The sequence below is a fragment of the Spermophilus citellus genome (assembly GCF_964194105.1).
Source record: "Spermophilus citellus genome assembly, chromosome: 1".
Taxonomy (NCBI): domain Eukaryota; kingdom Metazoa; phylum Chordata; class Mammalia; order Rodentia; family Sciuridae; genus Spermophilus; species Spermophilus citellus.
This window is the reverse complement of record NC_138182.1, coordinates 159,266,303-159,280,721: the sequence shown is the minus strand read 5'-3', so window position 1 is coordinate 159,280,721 and position 14,419 is coordinate 159,266,303. Positions and strand designations below refer to the sequence as shown.

Here is a 14,419-nt window from a genome sequence, read left to right as displayed (position 1 = left end):
TATAAGTTTTATTTTTTTGTTGCTGAAACAGCAAATAAAATTAATTTGATTTATATTAGTAAAATGCTCAGAGAATGCTGAATTTATTATTCATTAACTTTATAGTAGTATTAATTCAATTAATAATGTTCCTAATTATTTTGGAATTTCTATGAAGAAGTTATATATCATTTATTTATTTATTTTTTGGACAACATATCTTTATTCTATTTTTATGTGGTGCTGAGAATTGAACCCAGTGCCTCACACATGCTAGGCAAGCACGCTTCCACTTAAGCTACATCCCCAGCCCAGTCATATATCATTTATGAATAGTGACAGTTTTAAAACTCTTTCTATTTCTTAATGCTTTTTTGTATGATATATTGCCTAGGACTTTAATAAATATATTATTATTAATAACAACTAGTATACTACTTCAAAGGGATCACAGCCAAAGTTCCACCCACTAAGTGTGAATTTTTATATAGGTTTTTCATAGTACCCTTAATTGCATAAAATCCTTTCTATTCTTAGTTTGCTATTATTTTTCATGAAGTACATTTATGATAAACTTTTTTCACATTTCTTGAATTGATCTTATGGAAACATGTAAAATCATCTAGTACAGGTTAGTTTTTATTTTTTTATTATTTTATTTTATTTTATTTTTGAAGGTGGGGTGGAAATTTTGAGCTACTAGATCAATGCTTTATAGTCAGTAAAGGAATATATGGACATATAAAGTTTACTTCAGGTTTTCACTTTCTTACTGAATGTCAGTTTCATATTTTTTTTCTATAAAATTATCTATTTCAGCTAATTTTTAAAAATTTATTGGCTTTAATACCATATGTCTTTTACTTTTTTTTTTCTTTTGGTACTGTGGATTGAACCCAGGGGTATTCTACCACAGAGTTACAACTCCAGTCCCTTTTATTTTTTTATTTTAAGACAGGGTTTCACTAAGCTGGGGAGGCTAGCCTTGAACTTACAATCATCCTACCTCAGCCTTTTGAGTCCCTGGGATTACAATTTTTCTCTAAACAGAAAAACTGAAAGTGTTCCCTCTAAAAACTGGAACTAGGGCTGGGGATATAGCTCAGTTGGTAGAGTGCTTGCCTCATATGCATAACGCCCTGGGTTCAAACCCCAGCACCACCCCCCAAAAATTGAACTAGACAGGGATGCCCTCTTCCACCACTTCTACTCAACATAGTCCTTGAAACTCTAGCCAGAGCAATTAGGCAAAAGAAAGAAATTAAAGGGATACAAATAGGAAAGAAGAGTTCAAGCTACCTCTGTTTACCAGAGGTATTTAAAAGACCCCAAAAATCCCACCAGAAAACTTCTAGATCTCATCTAGATTAATTAATTTGCTACTGTTGTTTGTTATAGTCTCCTGTAACCTAATTCATTTCTATAAGGTCAGTATTAATGTCCCAATTTTCATTTCTGACAGTTAATTTGAATTTTCTTATTTTGCTTGGTTGATCTAGCTGAAGTCTTGTCAATTTTGTTGATCTTTTCAAAGCACCAATATTTGATTTGGTTGATTTTCTCTATTGTTTCTATATTCTCTATTTTGTTTATCTCTAATATATTTTTTTTTCTTTTTCTTTTTTTCCTTCTGCTACTTTTGGGTTTAGTCTAATCTTTTTTTTTCCTAGTGCTTTAAAGTGTAAATATTAGGTTATTGATTTAAGATCTTTTTTCTTTTCTAATGTGCACATTCATAGGTATGAATTTCCCTCTGAGCACTATTTTTACTTTATTATATAAGTTTTGTCATACTATTTTAATTTTCATTCATCTTAAGGGTTTTTTTCCATTACTAGGGATTGAATGCAAGGATATTTTACCACTGAGCCACATTCCCAGCCCTTTCAAAAAAATTTTTGAGACCAGATATGGTGGCACATGCCTGTAATCCAGTGTCTCGGGAGGCTGAGGCAGGAGGATTTTGAGTTGAAAGCCAGCCTCAGAAAAAGCAAGGCACTAAGCCACTCAGTGAGTCCCTGTTTCTAAATAAAATTTAAAAAAAAATAGAGCTGGGGATGTGGTTCAGTGGTCAAGTGCCCCTGGATTCAATTCCTAGTACCCTCCTCCCAAAATTTTGAGACAGCGTTGCCCTAAGTTTTAGATGCTGGCCTTGAACTTGAGATCCTCCTGCTTCAGCCTTTCATGTTGTTAGGCATGTACTACCACCCCTGGATAATCTTAAAATAATTGACTTGTGCTTTCTACTTTGACCAACTATTTTTTTATGATTGTGTTAATTTATAAATATTTTCAAATGTTCCAATTATCCATTATTTATTTCTAGTTTTATTTCACTATTGTCAGAGAAGAGACTTTCTATGATTTTAATATTGTAAAACAATTATTGGGATTTATTTTATGGCCTAACCTATAATCTATTCTGCATACTCCATATGTTCTAGAGATAACTTGTTTTATCTTCTTGATGAATTAACCAGTATAAAATGCCCCTCTTCATGTCTTGGAACTATTTACCCTAACTTCTATTTTGTCTGATATTAGTTTAGCCACCCCGGCTCTCTTGGTTTATGGTTGCATGAATCTCTTTTTCCATTCTTTCACTTTGATCTATTTGTATCTTTGGATCTAAAATGAGTCTCTTGTAGATATCATGTAGTTGGATTTTTAAAAATCCATTGTTATGCTTTGTCATGATATTCTGTCTCACCTTGGGCCCAGAACTATGAAGTCAGCCAACCATGCCCTAAATCCTGAAACCATGAGCCAAAATAAACTTTTCTTCCACTCTGTTGTTCTTATCAGGTATTTTGGTCACAGCAATGGAAAAGGTGGCTAAAAAAAAATTGGTACTAAATCGCTATGACTACCAAGACCATGTGGTTCCGAAGGTTTCGGAGCTGGTTTGTGGAGGGAGGAATTTTGGAGTTTAGAGATACAAGAATGTTGTAAGTGGAGCTTAATGGGGGATTCCAGTGGGAGCTCAGAAGACCAGAATGACAATAAGACTGTGAACAGTGAAGTCTGGGTTCATGAGGTCTCAGAGAAGGAAGACTCTTGGAAATTAGACTAGAGGCCATTCATGCTAAATTCTGGCAAAGTTGTCAACATGTTCCCATGTCCTGAGACGTTCTGTGAGGCTGAATTTGAAGGTGATGTACTAATTGATGTGGCTGAGGAAATTTCAAGGCAGCACCATATTCAGGCAGTGGCATGGACATTGTTGGCATCTTTTATCCAAGTTTACTCTGATAATCAGGAACAGAAAGATTTTAATAACTTGCAGTTTTGCAGAAGAGTGTGAGTCAAACTGGGGCTAAAGAAGTCATGGTTGTTAAAGATATTGTAACCACTAATGAGATGCTAAGTACTTTGCACAGAGACAATAGGAAAGATGGCTTGAGGGCATCTCAGGAACTGACAAGTCCATACCCATCTCAGGCTCAAGATTTTAAAAGTAAAACTTCCTTTGAGAAGAAACCAAAAGGACATTTGGCTTGCACAAAAGGGCCTAGAAGTTGTTTCATTGTGCTTAGCTACCCAGACACTCAAAGGCTGCTGCAGCTATGGTCCCAAGAGGCTTTGCTACTGCTTGAGATACTGAAAGACCTTGGCATAAACCATGTGGAGCCAGTTATGCAAGAATGCAGGATGGTGGAGTTAGGAAGTCATTCCACCAACATTTCAAAGGATGGCCAGGGAGGACAGGCAAAGTGTATTAGGATTGTAATCACTGCAGGCAGCCCCTGAGATGGCAATGCATGATGATATGAGTAGGAAGCTGAAGCTGCAGTGGAGACACCAAAGATTAAGAGATGAGAGTGTCATGGAGCATCTGCTGAGGAAAGCTATAGGAATTGAACAGAAACAAGGCAAGAGGCCATGCAGGCTGCAACCAGCAAGGTCATAGGGTGAAGGTACAGAAATCTTTTGGAGAAAACATCACAATGTCATGTGTTCCACATGCTGGATGTTTGCACAGATGGATTTCAATCTTGTTTTCGTCCCATCCGTTCTTTCTATGCCCCTATTTCTCCCTTGTGGAATGAAAATATTTATGCTATTATATATTGGGTTATATATGACTTACTTTTGATCTTTTCAGTGGAAAACATTCATGAGTTTGCCTTCAGTCTTACATAAAATTTTGGACTTGGACTTTTGGGTAGTTCTGTCACTATTAGGACTATTTGGAGGGTCTGGGGTTGTAGCTCAGTGGTTGAGCACTTGCCTTGCATTCATGAGACACTGGGTTCGATCCTCAGCACCAGATAAATAAATAAATAAATAAACAAACAAACAAATAAATAAATAAATAAATGGAAAATAAATAAATAAATGAGAAAATGAAAGAATTTTCAGAGATAAAATGATTGGAGGGCTGCTGTTGTAGCTCAGAGGTAGAGTGCTCTCCTAGCACGCAAGAGGCACTGGGTTTGATCCTCAGCACCACATAAAAATGAAATAAAGATATTGTGTGTCCACCTACAACTAAAAAATAAATATTTAAAAAATTGGATTGTGAGTTATAACCTAATCAGAGAATTCACTAATATGGATTAATTGGGTAACTATAAGCAGGAAGGTTGTGGCTGGAGGCAGTAGGTCACTGGGGGAGGGTGGCTTTGTGGTTTATATTTTGTCCCTGGTAAGCAAAATCCTCTCTCGCTTCTGAGTGGCCATGTCCTGAGCTGCTTTGCTCTACCATGTCTTTCTTCCACCATGATGTTCTGCCTCATCTTGGATTCAGAGCTGTGAGAGTTGTCCAATCTTTAGTTGAACCTCTGAAACTGCGAGCCAAAATAAACTTTTCCTCCTAAAAAAATTAAAAATAAATTAAAAGTTCTTCCAATATCTGTGTTTGAATTGGAGAGTTCAATCCATTTGTATTTAATCACTGACAAAGGACATAATTCTGTTATTTTGCTTTCTTTTCTGTCATATATTTTTGTTCCTCAAAATACTGCTTTTTGTGTTCAATTGATTTTTTTGTAGGGTACCATTTGGATTCCTTTTTCACTGTTTGTTGTTGTTTTTGTTGTTGTTGTTATATTTCTACATTTTTTTTCTTGGTTATTTCTTAGTGGCTACCATTGTGATGATAATCTCTTAAACTTTTACAATCTATTTTTACATTAATATAACCTTAGTTTTATTAATATATAACAATCCTGTTCCTATATAGCTCTCTCTCTCTTCCTTTAAGTTTTTGCTTTCACAAACTATATCTTTATACATCTTGTGTTTATTAACTAAAATTACTGCTTTATGCATTGGTATTTTAAATCATATAAAAAGTAAAAGTATAATAATACTGGTCTTTGAATTTACCTACGAGTTGCCTGTACCAGTATTCTTTATTGCTTATTATGGCTTCAAGTTACTGACTTATTTCACTTATTTCACCTAAGAGCATCATTAGCATTTCTTTTAGTTCAGATATACTAGTACCAAACTCTCATTTTATTTATCCAGAATGTCTTAATTTCACCTTCATTTTTGAAAGGTAGTTTTTCCAGACATAGAATTCCTGGATGACAGTATTTTTGTCAGTATTTTTAACATGTCATTTTGCTACCTCCTGATCTCTATAGTTGCTGATAAAAAATCAGCTGTTAATCTTATGGAGGCTCCCTTGTTGTGACAGTTTGCTTATCTCTTGCTCTCTTTGTTTGGCTTTGACAGTTTGACTATAATGTGTTGCAGTGTGGGTCTCTTTGTTTTCCTCCTTGGTGTTCACTGGGATTCTTGAATGTATATATTCATGTCCTTCATAAAATTGGGGGAGTTTTGGCCACACCATACCTCTGGAGCTCCCATTATGTGTATGTTGGAACGCTTGATGGTGTCTACGTCTCTTAGACTCTTGATTTTTTTATGCTCCTCAGAATGCAGGATCTCAACTGACTATCTTCCTGTTCATTGGTTCTTCTACCAGCTCAAATCTGAAAGCACATTTTTTTGTTTCAGTTATTGTACTTTCCAACTACATAATTTCTATGTGGTTCTTTTTCTTCTTCTTTTTCCGGGGGCACTCTACAAATGAGCTTCCACTTTTTTTTTTTTTTTTTTAATTTGAGACAGGGTCTAAGTTGCCAAGGCTGGCCTTGGACTGTGATCCTCCTGACTCAGCCTTTTGAGTCACTGGCACTAAGGCTGTGCACCAGCTCATCCTGTTTGTATTTGGCTGTTTGTAACCATTTTCATCTCTCCATAATCTCTGGTGAGACATTGTTTTCATATTTTCCTTTAGTTCTATAGATATGTTTTTCTTTAGTTCTTTGAAAATATTTATAATAGCTGCTTTTTAAAAGTATTTGTTTAAATGTCTGGGGAAGTAGCTCTGTGTGGAGTGCTTGCCCAACATTAGCAAGACCCTGAGTTCAATTCCCCAACACCACAAAATAAACAAATAAATAATAAAGTACTTGCTTAGTATGTCCAACAAATGGACTTCCTCAAGGAGAGTTTCCACTGATTGCTTCTCTTCTTGTGTATGGGACATACATTCTTTTTATGCATTGTTTTTTGTTTTATTTTTCTTTCATTTTCTTTATTATTTTTTTCACAAGTAGCAAAAGAATCCAGGGCCTCAAGAATGCTAAGCAAGCACTCTACCACTGTGCTACATACCAAATCTGATTTTTTTTTCTTTTTAATTGACACATAATAATGGTACATACTGGTGGGCTCCAGAGTGACAATATTCAATGCATGTATACAATGTATAATAATCAAATTAGAATAATTAGCATTGCCATCTTCTTATCTTTGTATTTGGAGCCTTTAAACTCCTATCTTCTAGTCCTTCCTAAAATATATAATGAGTTGTTATAAACTATTCGCCTACTATGCTGGGGAACAATAAAAAAAAAAAAAACATATCCCTCCTATTTAACTATACTTTAGCACCTGTTTTTCCGAACTTCTTTCATCTTCTCTGCCCCTCTCCTTCCAAGCCTCTAGAAATCACGGTTCTACTCTCTTCCTTAAGATCAACATTTTTGGTTTGAACACTCTTGGTTTCTTTGCATGTCTCATAATTTTTTTGTTGTTAAAAATTTGACTTTTTAAATAACATGTCACAACTGGGAATCAGCTTCTCCCCTCTCTCCAGGGTTTGTTTCAGTATGGTTAATTGTTAGTTTCTTTCTTTTCCAAGTGCCTTTCCTGAATTCTGTCAAGTCTGTAGTCTGTTGTGTGTGGTCATCAAAGCCTCTGTTCAGTCAGCTCGTTTGTCTGTTTACTGCAGTACTGAAGACTGTACCCAGGGCCTTGTGCATGCAAGACAGCCAGGCACTGTACCACTGAGCTACATCCCCAGCCCTTCAGTTAGCTCACTGGCCTCCTAATGTCTGGATGGAGATTCCCCTAAATGCCTGGAACCAATCAGCCTCCCAGTCTTTGCCAAGGCTCTTTGCTCTGTGTATTGGGGCCTGTATTCAGTGCTCCAGCAATTTGCCAATAGTAGCAATTTACCTTCATTTCCTGCTTACTCAGAGCCTCAAGATCATCCAGAGGTGAAAGATCAGCCTTTCTCAGGTCTTTCCTAGAACCTTCAGAGGGATCTCAAGAGTGTTAATGATTTCTCATGACAGTTCATAGTTAATCAGGGGCTTTCACACATTATGCTCAATGGCCTCACAGCCTCCTGGAAGGTGTATCATTTTACACATGCTGTACCTGAACCACAAAAAGATTACATAAGTTGCCTAAATTCTCCCAACTAGTAAAAAGGTAGGAGAGCTGGGACTTGAACCCACAACTGTACAGTCCCGAAGTCCACATCCTTCCCACAACACAGAACTAGGCTTGCAAACCAGGGTCCCCAAAGGACACATACTTGGTAACCTTATGGCCTCCGGAGGACAATCAGGATTTAGATTCCTCAACAGATCTCTTTCCCTGAACCTATCACTCTTGTACCAACATGACCTCCCACCGTCCATGATCACACTCTGTGGTGGTGTGGAATTTGCTACCATACCAGCACATTCACAGGAGTGTCCCCAAGTGGATCCTGTGAATTTCAAGTAGGCCACCCACCTCCACCACCTCTGATAGCACATTATGTTGATGCTAACCATTTTTACCATTAAGAAATAAATGTGAGTTTTACCCTGAATGAAGTATATTTTAACATTTTACTATAAAATAAAATACACATAGAACCACATGAATTAGCCTAACGAATTATGACAAGGCCAACACTCCTATCACTACCACCAGGTCAAGAAGTAGAGCTTTGACAGCTATCCCAGGCCTCTCCATGTGCCCCTCTCAAATCACAACTCCTTCCCTACCTACAAAATTAACTATTATCTGGATTTTTTAATTATAATTATTTCCTTGCATTCCGTTATGGATAGAAACCCAGATATGCCTCCCAAGAACCTATAATTTAGTCTTGCCTTTTATAATTTTTTAAACTTTGGTTTATCTTTTTTAAATCTCCCATTCCTTTTTTCTTCTTACAGTTTATCTGTAAAAGCATCCAACTAGTTTAACTCATAGAACATTTCAGTCTGGTATTTGCTGACTGCACACTTATGGTGCCATTCTGCATGTTCCTATATTTTCCAAATTTCCTAAAATTAGGAAGATGTTTTCCAAGTTGATCAGCTTAATCAGATTCAGGTTGGATCTCTGGCAAAGTTATAGGTGCTATTCCTTCACAGAAGGCATATAACATCTAGCTATCTCTTTTTTTTTTATTATGGCAGCAACCATTAATGCTGAATGCCTAGATCCATTACTATATTGAAAAAAATGGTGATTTTTTCTATCATTTCTTTTTCATTTATTAACTGGTACACTTTATAAAGATATTAACTCTAAGAATGAGTAGTCACATAGTAGGTGACCCCCTCAGGGTCACAGTTCATCTAAGAGAGGTTAGTAAATCTTGATATTTTCCTTTAATTTGGTAGGTTTCAAGATAAAGAATTGGCCAGATGTGGAGGTGCACACCTGTAATCCCAATAACTCAGGAGGCTGACACAGGAGGATCACAATTTGAGGCTGGGGATGTAGCTCAGTGGTAAAGTGCCCCTGAATTCAATCCCCAGTACTAAGGGGAAAGAAAAAGATCAAGGATTAGCTCTTTTTAAATATCCAAAATGGCCAGTTATGTTGTGTATCATTATAACCTCATAGATTGTTTGATGCATTTCTTCTTTCTCTAAGAAACTCTGGTTTCTTTTAGTGAGAAATGATATTTCAATATCACATTATTGGCACAAAACATGCATAATTGCTAAGTTGATCAATGTTTGAAGTCATTCAGAGGATAAAATAAAATACCTCAGTAGTTTAGGATGATACTTCCAATCCAAATGTACAACAATTTTATTTAACGTTCATCTATACATCTTTATCTCCTTTCTTCCATTAACATCCTGGTTCTCAAGAACATAGACGATGAAAGATAGGATCCCAAAAAATATCACATAATTAACCCATGCTCATCCGTCTCGGAATACTACTACTCATAGCATCACCAAGTTGATTACTGAAAATGGTTTAAAATTTTTTTGCACTTGCTCTTCCCAATGGCTCCCATTTTTATAGTCATACTGTATATTTGTTGTCAGGTAATATATTCATTATCCGATACTCTTTCCCTGTTAAACCACAATTAATTGCTTTCACAAATAACTATATATTTAATGCTATCATCAGAAGTATAAAGTTGTTTTGGTTGGCTCAACTTATTCTGTAGTAGACACCTAAGAAAGGGTTCCTGGAAAGACCATTCTCCAAGTTTTTGAATGTGACAGTTTGTGCCCTTGGTACTTGAAAGTCAGTTTTGCTGATCTGAAAAACTTGGTTCACATTTTCTTTGCTGAAAAATCTTAATTATCTCCATTATCTTCTGGCCTGAAGCATTACCACAGTGAAGTCTGATGATAATTAATTTTCTTCTCCTTAGAAGCCACATTTCCTAGCTGGTTACAGTTTCCCCTACTCTTCTTGCCTGTATAGTGCCAAAATTCTACTAGATGTGTTTTGGTGCTTGTTCTAAATCCATATTCTCAGGTATGTGACGTGTGCTCTTTCAACATATAAATTGAGGTCTTTTATTAAGGTAATGGGGGGGCATGATAGATTTTAGCATTTATTCTGAAATGCAGGGGCTCCCACTATCTTTTTTCTTTAGTTTCCAATGGACCTTTATTTTATTTATATGCAGTGCTGAGAATCAAACCAAGTGCCTCACACATGCTAGGAAAGCGCTCTGAGCTATGACCCCAGCCTTCCTATTATCTTTATATTGAATTTTTTCCCATTGTCATTGTTCATTGTTTTCTCCTGAAATTTTTCCATCTGTTCATTTCTTGTTTTTTGTTTTTTTAAAAAAAACTTCCTCTACTTAATCATGTATTTCTCTTAAGCAATTGTCTATTGTATGTAATTGCCCTTAATTAGTCTTCATTTTTTATTTTTCTTGGCTTTCTAATTCTTTCTTGAGTTTTGTCACTTCACTTCTGTTCTTTTCCTAACTTGATCAGTTTCTTAAACATTTACCCTGTTTTAAAATCATATGCTATAATTTTTATCCGTTTGTGGGCATACCTTTGCAGTAGACTTGCTTTAATCATAGAAATGTGATTCTCCACTTTTTTTTTCTTATAAAAATTTTGTAGGCTGTTTTCCTTCAATCCTTTTATAGTGTGTTTTTTTTTTATGTCCAATTAGTTTTCCTGCACTTTTAGAAGAAAGTGTGGTTCTAACTTCACTGAGCTGTCTTCTGCTTTTAGGTTATGTTTTAAAATGTGGTAGTTGGATTTTTGAGGTTTCCTAATTCTGTTCACATCTCTTTCTTCAGCTGTCTCTAATTTGCTCATTTTTATTCCACTTCCAGTATTTCTCCTAACTGTGCAGCTCTACCTTTGAAGGGAGACTTGCAGGGTTGGTTTATTGGGTCTGGACTGCCCCAGCTCCTTCAGAAATTATCTGGATCCTTCTGCACTCCCCCAGTATTGGATTAGGCAATACTATTCCCAAAAGCTGTTCTCACATCAGCCCATCACACATTCCAGGGAATACCTACCAATTCCCCTCTGCCTCTTCCCCCACAGAAGCTAATGGCATGTTCTTAATGGCTCCAAGGTTTTGTGTTTTTTTTTTTTTTGTTTTGTTTTGTTTTTTTTGGAGGAGGTGCACCAGGGATTAAACTCAGGGGCACTTGGCCACTGAGCCCACATCCCCAGCCCTATTTTGTATTTTATTTAGAGACAGGGTCTCACTGAGTTGCTCAGCGACCTCACTGTTGCTGAGGTTGGCTTTGAACTCATGATCCTCCTGCCTCAGCCTCCAGAACCACTGGGATTATAGGCTTCGCCACCTCACCTGGCTGCTCTCAGTAACTAGTTTTGCTGTAAATTTTTCCCATGGGTTTTTAGTTTTGCTCTCTAATGGCTATTTTAAAAAGAATTTAGGAAACTTTAAAATCCATGTCTCACTGCCACTCCTGTTACCATCTGCCTAGGTTTTAGAGTATATTCTAAAGGTCCTTAGAATACTTCTGTGGAAAATTTTTTGAAATAAAATAGCTTCAGGATTTTAGAACATTTCCAGAAATAAAACAGGTAAAATAGAAGAAAATGGACCCCTTTTTTCAGCTTACCTCAAAAACTCTGTACAAGCGGTATCTTATTTTATAACTGGTCCACAAGACTGTAAGAAAGGCATTCAAAGAGACGGTGCTAATCATAATTATCTGAAAGAGATGACTCCTTATGACTCTCCTCACAAATGCCTGACATTGACGGTCTTTCCTCCTATTAAAAAGGTGAATAAGAGGTATTGTTACACAGCAGAGTTACAATGCACACCTTTTTGTAGGGATCAGGGTCTGCTTTTCCCCTTTTGTGAATATAAATCCACATACATTTCAAATAGCAATTAATGCTGAATGAATGACAACTGAAATATGTGTGATCATCATCAATGTCCGCCTCTTAGCGAACCTCTAAGCCTTCATTTACTCATTTACAAATTTTTATTGAGTGATTATTACATGCCAAGCAACACAGTAAGTACTAGAAATACAATGTGAAAAGGTTAAATACTATAGGTCTGATAGAAAAAAAACTGATAACAATCAAATCATCATCTACACAATTGCTTACAAATCAATGATAAAAAAAAATTGAACACTCTAAGACAAAAATGGGCACACAACTTATGAAAGAAAAACAAGTGGCCGAAATAAGCCCCAAATGTCAGGGAGTCTTTTTAAAAAAAATCACTTTTGCTTATAAAATTAGCAAAGACTTGAACATGATAGTGGGCTGGGGTTATAGCTCAGTGACAGAGCCCTTGCCTAGCACATGTGAGGCACTGGGTTTGATCCTCAGCACCACATAAAAATAAAATAAATAAAAAATAAGCATAATAGTATTTAATGCTGTCAAAGTGGAGAATGATGGGGTAGTCTCATAAGCCTCCAGGGAAATCTAAGTTGACCGGCTTTTCTTTTCTTTTCTTTTCTTTTTTCCTTTTGAGACAGGGAGAGTCTTCCTAAATTGCCCAGACTGACCTTGAACCTGTGATCTTCCTGACTTAATCTCCCAGAGTTGCAAGGATTACAAGCATGCATCACCAGGCCCAGCTAAATTGACAGCTTTTCTAAAGAGCCCAGAACTGTTCCTATCCTCTCACCTGTGAAATCTATTCCAAAAGAACAATGTAAAACACAGGAAGTGACTTTAGCCAAAGATGTTTACTCCTGTATTATTTATAGTAGTGAGAAACTGAAAACAATTTTAAAATCTAACAAAAAGGAGTGGTTAAGTAAACTCTGGCATCTCCATCTCATGAAACATAGACCTTAAAATATGGCTATGTATTTTTTAAAATACTTTTTCTAATTGTTGATGGACCTTTATTTTATTTATTGATATGCAGTGCTGAGAATCAAACTCAGTGCCTCACACATGCTAAGCAAGAGTTCTACCACTGAGCCACGACCCCAGCCCTTGCTATGCATTTTTTCATGATTTAGAAAAACTGTTTACTCTCTGGTAGACCTTGAAACAATAATAAAAAAAAATTTTAAAAACATGATATAAAATGGGTAGAAAACACTCAGCAAGAAATATGTCAAAGTGTGAATAGTGGTGAAGTTATGTCATTCTTATTATTATTCATTTACATTTATCTGTGCCTTGCAAATTTTCTCAAAGATTAGTTTTTTTTTTCTCATTTTCATTAAGGTGAAAAAAATACAGAATGTAACCAAGCAAAATGGCTGTTATCTATAGTTCCATCTACTTGGGAGGCTGAGGCAGGAGGATCACCTGAGTTCACAAGCTGAAGACCACCCCTGGGCAACATAGCAAGATCATGTCTTTAAAAAAAAAAAGTGTGCTGTGTGCATGAATATCATATATACCTCTGTGATTTATAAAAACAAGATGTGTAATTTTCATTTTCTGGCTTTAAATCGAGTCTATTACAAAATTTTAAAAGGCTTCAAATTATTTAACAGGAAAAGATAACACTGAGTCTGCCGTCTGCAGGTCAGTAACAGTGTGCCAGCCTCACCAACTAGGGAAACCCACGATCAGAGGTGCCCTCCACCTGGGAAGCCCACAAGCGTGTGGAAGAGGCTAGAAAGCTGACACCCACCTGCACCCTGCCCTTTACACGATTCTTAACAACGGAAATAGAAATATTTACTTAAATTTCCTGCATCTCCCACAGAACGCCTGTGATGCAGCACCAAACAGCGAACTGGAAGTAGAATTTGGTGGCACATCTTCGTAAATGGCCTGAGACATTTTAAAATTTTTCAATTTTTTATTCCTTGCTTTTATGGCTAATCAAAAAAATCTCTACTTAGAGATCCCCTTGGTGTCTGAATTCCAAGAGGCAGCAGAAAAGGGTCCACGAGGGAATCTTGGCTTTATGAGATCACTCTCAGGCATTCCAGCGCATCACTAGCCTACAGACCACTGAGTGGGGTGCACCCAGCAAGCCTGTCCCAGGATCCTTCTTCTCAAGGAAACAGTGCTTCAGTTGAGCAAGGGGCTTCACACGCACCCAGCAACGGTAAAGTTTGGGCGAATGCTGGGCAACACTAGAGATAGGGCAAAGGTTCCCACTTCAAGAAGTGTCCCATCTGTTAGACCCTTAATGATATGTTAGAAAAAAGTTGAGGGTCATGTAATAAAGAAAAAAAGAAAAAAAAAAAAGCAAAGTTCTCTATGATTCTGTGAGAGAACACATCAGGGCCAGCAATGGAAACATCTGGAAGGAAGGATTATGATCCATTTGGGACTAGGACAAAAGAATTAGGAGGGGCAGAGAAGGTAACATAGGCCCTATGTTGGCTCATTTGGGGCACGGGATATATGTGTGTATGAAACACCTAAGCAGGGTGTAAGGGATGGTCTACTATATCAGGATTTTTGTTCTGTTCAACTCTCAGGAT

At 36.7% G+C, this 14,419-nt stretch overlaps 1 protein-coding gene across 1 annotated transcript in view; it reads right to left on the bottom strand.

The window, feature by feature from the left end:
* The window catches only part of CATSPER3 (cation channel sperm associated 3), a 20,322-nt gene extending 14,465 nt beyond the window's left edge, over nt 1-5,857 (bottom strand). Inside the window, exon 1 of the mRNA XM_081302119.1 lies at nt 5,785-5,857. Coding sequence (XP_081158245.1) covers nt 5,785-5,799 — 15 coding nt within the window. The 5' untranslated portion in view covers nt 5,800-5,857. The remainder of the gene's footprint in view (nt 1-5,784) is intronic.
* Nucleotides 5,858-14,419: the final 8,562 nt, after the last annotated feature.